Source organism: Staurois parvus, unplaced genomic scaffold, assembly GCF_062004578.1.
Source record: "Staurois parvus isolate SC_StPar_1 unplaced genomic scaffold, SC_StPar_1.0 ptg000151l, whole genome shotgun sequence".
NCBI lineage: Eukaryota > Metazoa > Chordata > Amphibia > Anura > Ranidae > Staurois > Staurois parvus.
In genome coordinates, this window is record NW_028317947.1 from 8,669,627 (window position 1) to 8,679,893 (window position 10,267).

At 43.6% G+C, this 10,267-nt stretch overlaps 1 protein-coding gene across 4 annotated transcripts in view; it reads left to right on the plus strand.

Moving 5' to 3' along the window:
* RARA (retinoic acid receptor alpha) overlaps nucleotides 1-4,245 on the plus strand; it is a 257,712-nt gene extending 253,467 nt beyond the window's left edge. For all 4 annotated transcript variants that reach the window (XM_089674390.1, XM_089674389.1, XM_089674391.1 and 1 more), the window contains one exon: nucleotides 465-4,245. In XM_089674390.1, the coding sequence (XP_089530516.1) occupies nucleotides 465-673 (209 nt within the window). In that variant the 3' untranslated portion in view covers nucleotides 674-4,245. The remainder of the gene's footprint in view (nucleotides 1-464) is intronic.
* Nucleotides 4,246-10,267: the final 6,022 nt, after the last annotated feature.

The following is a 10,267-nucleotide window of genomic DNA, read 5'->3' on the forward strand; positions in this document are numbered from 1 at the left end:
ATATCAACTTTAAGTTGACTGATCCTTTAATCCATCTGCATTTTATGCTTACTGTAGCATGTGTGGGTTTATTTTTATACAATCCAATCAGGCCCTGATTCCAGAAAGGATTGGATGTGTCGGGAAATGTCAAACTCTTAAATTTTAACGTGATATTATCTTACAGTCCACTGCAGACGGAGATATTTTTGCACATTTATGTTTAGACTTGTCAAACCATTGAACAGTCTTTTGAGGAGGGTGGTGAAATGTGTTCATTTTCAAGTGATTGCTTAAAAGATCTGGTGAAACCTTCATGCTTTCTGTGGAGGGATCTTGCAGTTGTATACAGCTCAGATGATTAGGCCTAGAATGGTAATGTATGTGGCCAGCTTCAGACAGTGTGTCGATTTTTCACAAGTTATCTGTTGGATGGTGGATGTGAAGTTATTGGCTGACCTGAATCGCTTCTGTTCACTGTACAGGTGCTGAACGTGTGATCACTCTGAAGATGGAGATCCCAGGATCCATGCCTCCTCTCATCCAGGAGATGCTAGAGAATTCTGAGGGCCTAGACAACTTGGCAGCCGGAACTCCTAATCTGCTGCCTCCTACCCCCGCCCCACCAGGAAGCTGCAGTCCAAGTCTTTCCCCCAGTTCCACCCACAGTAGTCCTTCTACACACTCGCCCTGACCTTCCAGCAGGCTGTGGGAATAAGGCGATGGAGACTCACCAGCGCACTCACTTCATCCCTCCCTCACTTCCCACCTAGTTCCTCTGGCCTCTTAATGGATGATGCTGTCCTCCCCTGGCTTTACCTATTATTCTGCACTCAACCTCAACAGCGAAGCATCACTGTGCTGTAACGTGGTCTGGACTAGTCTCTGCAAGAGTTGGGATAGGCCGGAGTGGAGATAACTGCATATCACATGGACAAATATCTGCCTCTCCCCTTATCTCCTTACAATTCAACCTGTGCCTCTGGACTTCTCACACCCACTGGACTGAGAACAGACTCCAGGCAAAGCCTAAGACTGAGCAAACTCTCGCACTGTGCCGTGTGATTGTGGAGGGAGGGTGGGGGCGCCAAAGGACTGCGCTCCAACCAGAGAGCTGTGACCATTGTCAATCAAACCACTTCACATGGGAGGGGGGATTGTACTGGGTCACGTACTCCATGCACTGCCATTGCTTGCACCCCAAAAAGCACTCTGTTCTTAATACAGCTGTTTAAGCAGTGTTTTTTTCACATACCTAGGAATAGCAACTTGGGGTTATGTAACTGGAAGGGAAATGACAAAATTTAGATTCTGACATAGATCCGTGCAAAAGAATATATATTTTTGTAGGGGTTTCTCCCAGTTTTAACCAACCTTTTTAAAAGATTTTAAATTGTTATTGTGTAAAGTTAGGAAATGTTGCTGCTTGCTTAGACTGGTAGCTGGAAGGGAGGCATACAACATTTGTAAAACAAAAATGTATTTTTAAAACTGTTTTTTTTTAATAAGCCAGGAAACTAGATTTGGGTTATATAAAGATTACGTTCTCCCAAAGTGATTTTAGTTATCGAATGGATGGAATTAGCTTCATCTAAAGCTGTTTTATACTCACCACTGTCTTAAAACCTAAGCTACTAGTAAAACCTTTTTTGGGCTGGCCATACACAGTAATAAATCTGTCCATTCCCTCATCCATGCTAAACAACGTGGATGGATGAATCTTCCTTGCTGGCTGTTGTATTCTGACATCCGGCACCCACAGCAGTCAGAAAATCTGACCAGTGGCTGCATCTATTCAGATGTAGCCTTTGTTTGACCAACAATATTCCACCTTGCTCCTTCATTTTTTAGATTAAAGAAAGTCAGGTGGAAGGGCCACAAATGGCTAGAATTTCATCCAGTTCATAAGGAACTGTGTATGACCAGCTTTATATTTGCTTATTAGTAGCTCCAAGCTTCCTCCAGCTGCCAACATAGGAACACAGCGGTGGGACGCTGGATGGTAAGCATTGCATGAGCTTAATTAGCAATTTTAGGACAGCAGGAGAAAAGGTGTGAAATGGCAAATCTTTGTATGATGCTTTAGGTCCTCCTAAATCACCTTTTGCTTCTTTTATTTCTTGGAGCTCTGGCAGTTCCCAGCTCTACACACATGCCACTTCCATTATGTTGTAACTATCCTTTTGGGGTCTTCATATCTTTTGTCCTCTAGAAGGCAGCAGAAGAGGTATTAAAGTGATAAGTCACTATAGGACCTCTTGTTAACCCAAGCTAAGAAGTCTCTGTGTTTCATTTTCCATTATGTCACAGAAATACAAAATTCGGCAACACCTGGAAGTACCCTAAGAACAACCATGATTTGTGGATGAGCTGGGAAAGCAGAGCATTACATGACGATAGAAGAAGCTGATGGTGGATTAACTACCAAGCTTTGGATTAAATTACAATTTTAAAGAGTTTGTAAAGCCAAAACTTTTTTTTCTAGTTTTGGATAGAGTATGGAATGGTTAAAGACCTGTTTTTATTTTATTTTTTTTTTGGCTGTCCTCAGGGAGATTTGTCTTCACTTGTTGTCCCAAAGACAACCTGAAGTAAGAGGAGATCTCTCCAACAAGGGAGGAAATCCACTTTTAGACATTTGTTGCCAGAACAAATTTTCCTAATAGAAGAGTCCCTCACTATTCTTGTGACAATTTTAATAGTTTACATTTCCCATCACTTTCTGTACAAAGGTCACTAGGACCAGTGGTCAGGAGTGACCAGGACCAACCGTGAGGGTAAATCTCCCCAACAAAATCAGGCAAAGATGCTAAAGCTGACCATACACACTGTTTTTCAGCCTGTCATTCAGGTTCTCTAACAGATTCCTCCATCTATGTTAAAAAGCACAGATGGCTGAATCTCTGCTGCTGGTTATGGTATTCTGACAGCCGGTGCTATTGACAAAAGTCGAATGAACAGTCGATTTTTGTTGAGCCAGGTGGGCAGACCTACGGCTCAAATTTCAGTTGATATAGCAGGAATCGGACGGACCTGTGTATGGGATCCTTTATCTTCCACGCTCTATCCAAAACTTAAAAAAAAAAAAAGTTTGGGCTTTACATACAATTTAAAGTCATTCTGTTACGATAAAAATGTGAGGTGTCATTGCTGACATGGTTCTGAAAAATGCTAGTTGCTTTGGCTGCTATGCTGACCCACTGGCTTTAACACTTCTAAAGTCTCAAAATAAAAATGTAAAAGGTCCTTACTTGCATATTTCTTTTGGGTCAGTATCTCTGTCAGGATGGGAGTCAGAATGACCGCCATTCCACCTAGCATGTCGTGGTGGAGTGCCAGCAGTAGCACCCGCCATCTTTGTTTATGACCAGATTCCTTTATCATTTACATATATCTGTAAAAGATTTTGGATTTTTAGTCACCAAGGGCAAATAACTTAGGTTAGTAAATAGGGCAGTATAATAAAACATCAATTTTGTTATCTGTACAGATGTGGGTACTTTTACATACATATTTGTGATACTTGGTTTTATTAAAATAACTCTTGTTTTAGATCTACAGAGTTGCTTCACGCTTAGTTGCCAAAAGCTCCAGGTTATACTGTTTAAGCATGCGGGCCTTCAACCCAAAGTGGGTGGAGTCAAGAATGTGGGTGTGGCTATGTTGGGAGAGCCATCCTTGTCCAGGAATCCTGGCAGTTGCATTAATTGCAGAGTGCTTTACGCTGGAGTGCCTTATGGAAGTGGAAAGTGTAGTTGGGTCAGTCCTGCACTGCTGACCCCTTAGGACAACTGAACTGCAATGACCTGGCTAGCCCAACGGGATTGGTGCATTTTGCCGACGTATTGGGCTCTCAGCTATAATGTCATGATATACCAGCTGCACCGTATCACTGGTCTCAACCTATTTCTTTTAACCACTAAACGGCTGCAATCTCCTTCATCCCTTCCCACCTCGTACCACCCCCCCCACTGAAACTTGCTGTTTGTACACGTTATACACACCAGCAGAAAAAGAACTGAAAAGAAGAAAAAAAAAACAAGTTTTCATTTTGAGAGGGGGGTGGGGTGTTTTCCCTAAGGTAATGAAATTAAGAAAAAAAAAAAAAAAAAGAAAAACTTATGAAAAAAATGAGATGTGAAAGTTTTTTATGTGAACGGAAAAGATTTTTTTTTTGTTTTACTTTGAAGATTTTTTTCCTCGAGTTTTCTGTCTAACTTCTGCACAAACGTTTATCTTTATATTAAAACAAACTTGTTTGTTTGACTCTGGTTTATTATTTTTTTCCACAGCAATCAATGAGATTCCTACTTTTAGTCACCCATGCTGCAGTTCCATCCCCCAGGGATTTGGTTAAATAAGAACTGCTGCTTTTCTTCTATTAAAGCTGACTCCACACCAAAGTATGTTTTTGGTCTTGGATAGTTGAGGAAGTGGAACAATAGCGCTGGACCTGTAAGTTGATATTATTGATATTGCTATCCAAAAATATTGATGTTGATGTCAATGGTCTGGTTCCTTGATGATCAGCTTCTACACCCCAGAGCAGGGGTCTCCAAACTTTCTAAACGAAGGGCCAGTTTACTGTCCTTCAGACTTTAGGGGTCCGGACTGTGGCCACTGGAAGAATTACCTGACATCAGTGGAAGTAAACAATGCCCCATCTCCGGTGTCAGTGAGAGGAATTGCACCCCATCATTGGTGTCATTGAGTTAGAAGAATCATGCCCCATCATTGGTGTCACTGGCAGGAACTGTGCCACAATCGTTGGTGTTGTTGGCTGGAAATTGTGCCCCTTTGTTGGTGTTCGTGGGGGGAATTATACCCAATTGTTGGTATCAAAGGATGAAATATTGCTCCAAGGGCCAGATAAAGGCAAGCAAAGGGCCACATTCCGCTCCTGGGCCACAGTTTGGAGACCACTGGCCCAAAGGACCAGTAGTGTAGTGTAATGTATGAAAAATGGAAATGAAAGTACCACAGCACTGCTAAGAAGTCCAGATACAGCTTTGTTCAAATAAAGGTCTGACAGACAATCCAAGAGGATCCAATGAATTGCAGGGGTCCAAAAAATTGATTTAGAACAACGTGAATGGACCAAAAGTGAACTGGACCAATGATAGTATTTCTTCCAGCTGCTGACAAGACCTGTTCTTGTAATCTCACTGGAAGAAATGACTGGTTTCCCTTTGTTTTTTTCTTATTAGGCTGGTTTGCCTGTCTTGATTGGGTATGCCCACCCCTCAGTTTTGGACTGCTTTTGCATGTCCCCAGTTTGCTTGTTTAATATCAACTCAATGGACAATAGAGAAAAAAGTTTTTTTGTACTCTCCCTAAAATCCTTTTTAAGGAGTCAGTCGAGGGACATGGTTCCATTCTCTCATACATCATTATGTCTGTGGACTGCTTTCTAAAACTAAGTCGTTTGGAGGAGTTACTTCTCCTGTAGCTGGCAGTATAACCTTGGGTTGCTTAATGTTCCACAATCTGATAAATGGATTTTATGGTGAGTACAACAATCCTATTTCTTAAACCCCCCCCTAAGAAAAGAGCATAGGTTGAGTAAACAGGTAAAAGCCCTTAGGGAGGACCCCTATGTTGCTAGGGTAGGTCCCTATTCCACAGAGCAGTTGGAAGAACTGTCTGGAACCTTTATCTGTGATGGCTTGTTACAAGCCTCAGAACTGGTGTACTGCTTGGGACAGATGTCTGCTGAAAGTCGTAGAGCACCATGGCTGCATGCCTGGAATACTGATGATCCATTATTATACAGGATTTATATAGCGTCAACAGTTTGCTCAGTGTTTTACAATATAACGGGAGACAATACAGCAACAATACAGTTCCATACAAGAGGGTTAGGAGGACCCTGCTCCTCAGAGCTTACAATCCATCCAAGAAGCATTTGACTAAGCTACCCTTTAAGGTACCTTCTTTCTTTGTTTCCTTCTAAGACCTTGTTCACATAGTACATATGAATCCATACCCTGCGTGTTCCGTGCACGCAATCCCATAGCTGTAAATTAGGACGCATCAGCTTTATGGACACAACTGCTGCTCCAAATGTGTCATCCGTGCAGGTGCACAGCCCTAACACAACATACTTGTGTATTATAAAAAATATAATAGTAGAGTTCTTATACTTACCTCACTGGGGGCCGTGACTACTACCTTTCCTCCATTTCAGCACTGTAGCCTCTGTAACACTTTCCAGCAGTGACGCAGAGGTTGTAAGATAGAATCACAGCATGCTGTGAGGGACACCAGCATCTAAAAACCCCTGAAAGTGTCAAACATTCTTACAAAGACTGCAACATTGGAGCAGATGGGAGGTAAGAGATCCAGCCAAGTGAGTATAATCCTCTATTACAGGGATTTAAAGTGTACTGCAAGCCTGTTGAAAATATAGCATCATACTCTGAGACTGGAAACACTAATTTCTTAAGCATACATTGCAGGACACAAAGGACTTTATATTCATGATTACTTGGGTTATGCTGCCACATACAGGTTAATGGGCACAGGAAAACAATGGCAAAAACCTATCCTGGCTCAGATAAGCCTCAGTTTTAAACTAGTGTGTTTAGTTGTTGGGTGTGCCTATAGATGTCTCTCTGCAGATCTTCTTTCAGGGTTCTTAGTTTCTATTTTCCTTGTCTATTCCTAGCACCTCTTCTGGGGTATAGGAGAGCTTCATCCGTATCATTTGCTACACCCAGATGGTCAACAGGGACTGTAACTGGACTCCCCCCATGCAAGAATGGGGAAGGCCTGTAATGTTGCTTGTCAGCACTGGATACTTCAGGCAGTAATCTCTAGGCTAAAATGTATCTGGTGACCTTGCTGGCAGGGTGCTATACAGGTCCATGGCAGCGATCCTCCTGGAGGTGAGTCAAGTGCTTGAAGGCCCTGTGGGGCTTGCAGGCCTTGAAGGGTGAAGCTTGGGCCTTCTGACCCTGCAGCAGAACTGGTGAATGCATCTGATTTGGTGGAGCATGTGGCAGTTTTTCTTTAAGCATTGTTTCCTATGTAAGGGGTGTCATAGGCTAATTGCTGTGGGGAGCAATATACAGTGGATGTGGAGCTCAATAGAGACAGTGCATGTTCATGATGATGGCACTGAGTGTGTCTGCACAGGCACAGCAAGTATTGGAACATTTGTTTTGGGGAGACTTGCCACATGGGTGTTCTGGCTTAGGTCGACACTTGGCTCCCTGAAGGGTCAAATTTGTTCTGAATATTTGCTCTTATCTAGTATTTTCATTGTTTTGGGACACAAGCTTCTACTTCCTTTCTGTCAAGGGAGGACTTTTCTGCAGCTATTTCTGGTTTACAGATTTTGCTTTTAGGGTTCTCACTGATTTGGGATGCAAGCTTGGGTGCTCTCCTCCACCTTCCCTATTCTGCAAGGATTAGGTGTTTAAGGAAAACTCTTAAGGAGGAAGATGTCAAAGATTGGGAATCCTCCTTAGCTGTGTATTCCCAGGCGGAATCTCCATGTCCGGGGCTGTCTCAGATACAGATGACCACTTTGGCCGCCTTGGCAGATGAGGTGCACACTTATCTGAAGGTACCGCTGCCAGAATCCTCTTCCCCTACACCACTGGTTTTAGGTCCTGGTGGTCCTTTCCAGTGAACATTCACTTTCAGGAAGTGATGTATGATGATTGGGCTCACCCAGAGAAGATGTTTTCACTGAAGCTCTTTGCTCCAGCTCCAAGGAGGAAGAATCATACCAAAAACCCCCCCAAAAAACGGGTTATCCAGCTGTTGCCTAGCTATTTCCTATTTAGATAAAATCTTGATGTCCAAGAGTTTAAAGACACTCTTGTTAGATTTTTTTCTTCTTAGAGGTTTTCTTTAAGGTGTCCTCTCTGGCAAGGGCAGCTCAGCAGCCTGCGGTTGGAGTTTGCCAAGCTCTTAAAGCTACATCCACACCTGAGCAGAGTAAGCAGAGTGTATTCCTGGTGACTTTGAAGCAATTTTTTCAAGCGTAGACATTTTTGCACATGTATCAAACTTCAGGTGTTTTTTCCTCGGATGGGCAAGGTGAGCAGAGCAGTTCTATAGAAGGAGAGAAATTCTTCAGGCATAAAAATACGCAAAAACGTGAGTAATGGGTGTTTACAGGCATTCCCATTGAAGTCTATGGGGTCAAAAACACCTCAGTAAGCTAAAAAAAAAGTGCTCATGTACTATTTTGAGCATAGGGTGACTGAGTGCAAATGTGTGAACAGACACAATGAGAACATTTTCCTAAAGACTTGGGTCTCTTGGGTCAATGCCTTGGAAGATTCCATACTGCAGCTTTATAGGTGGACACCATATGTGTGCACATGAACAGAACAAGAAGAATCCTATGTCTCGAGTATTGGTTGGTAGAATTTTTTTGCAAGAAGCAAATTGAAAAGCTGCCTTTGGAAGCAAATGCTTGTTTGGCCCATGTTTTGGATGCCTTCATGCAACTGTGTGTAAAAGAATGCTCTTATCCCTGAAGAAAGTGACGGGTGATGCTTTTGGAATCCAAGAAGAGTTCCTTTTGTAAACAAGCCTGAGGCTCAAAGCAAAAGCCTTATGTTCCATTTCCCTCTAAACTACTACTTACTACAGAGGGGAGATCAGCGAACAGACATATAGCTGGTGAATGTACCAGGGGTGTGTGGAAGTGATTGAGTGGCTGTAAAGCCACCCAGTTGCTTCCATCTGAGAGCCGATAGTCAGCTTGTCAAATTTACACACACCTCCGGCTGCTGTCAATGTATGCCATATGTCGGTGGCAGCAAAAAGGTTAAGCATCAAGGGACAGTTCTGTGTCAGAGACCTAGCACATCTCATTCTTTGGTAAAAGCCTTTGTGCAGGGTGTCATATGGATTATTCCGCCCATATGGCCCTCATACACAAGGTGGTTGTTGGCGAACATGAGGTGATGGGAAGTCCAATGGGCACACCTTTTCCTGACAAGTAATAAAAGAATTTCCCTTGCTTTGGTGAAAATTTCTTTCTTCCTGTTTTGTCTCTGGGTAAGGATGTGAGTGGAAATTTCCTCAATGGAACACAGAGGGGAAAAAAATGGGTTTACGGGTCCTTTCACACAGGCTTTTCTGATCAGGACCGCCTGTCAGTTTTTCAGGCGGACCTGATTGGAAGGTCCATGCAGCTCTATAGACAGGCAGATGTACACAGACTTGTGTCTGTTAACACCTGCCTACCTCCGAGTCTATCTAGCTCCAGAAAAAAAAATGAAAAGGACTATGTCCTTTTCTGTTTTTTTCAGACCTGAGCATGAGTGATCAGATAGCCTGTTTACATCTGGATGCCCATAGAGACATCATGGATCTGCTCCTATCTGCTGTGTAAATGAGGATATAAACTGAAAGGGCATAGATGTAAAAAAACTGACATCCTTTTAGTTTGGCTGTGATTTAGCAGGGGATCAGCTTATGAATCCCCTGCTGAACGAAGTGGAGAGGGTCCATTTGACCTACTCTACTCTAACCAAAAAAAATCATTTTAATTAAAAATATTTTACTTTCAGTTATAGCTAAAATGGTACAGCACTGCTGTTCCAACCAACAGCACAATGGTTGAACTAAATGTATAGTCTAAAACAGGGGTCCTCAAACTACGGCCCGCGGGCCACATGCGGCCCGTCGAGGACATTTATCCGGCAGGGGAGTATCTGCTGCGAGGCAAGGGACTATGGTTTGGCAGGTTGGGAGAGCTCAGTTGGGAGGCAGGAGGGCAGGATCAGCAATTCTAGAACGGGAAGGTGGGCTCGGCTTATGAACCCGCACCACTCACCTGGCCTCTCTGCAGCCAGCCTGCCATCTATTCTGATCACTGCATGCAACCGTCATGGCCGGAAGGCGGAGCCTAGAGCTGACCATGAAGAGGGGGAGCAAGAGAGGAGACTCCATCCCTGCATGTCGGGTATCACGGCCACGGACGCTAGATAAATGCAATAGATGATCGATCTCCCTCTCTCTTCCCCCCCCCCCCCCATCCTCTCACCCTCTCCCTCCCCCCTCCTCTCTCTCCCCCTCCTCTCTCTCTCCCCCCCCTCCTCTCTCTCTCCCCCCTCCTATCTGGTCATCTCATGTTCTATGTCTGCAGTCTCTGGTCATCTCCTGTACTGTGTCCGCAGTCTCTGGTCATCTCCTGTACTGTATCCGCATTTGTTCATAGTTTTTTTTTTTATAAACTATAGTCCGGCCCTCCAACGGTCTGAGGGACAGTGAACTGGCCCCCTGTTTAAAAGGTTTGAGGACCCCTAGTCTAAAAGATAGT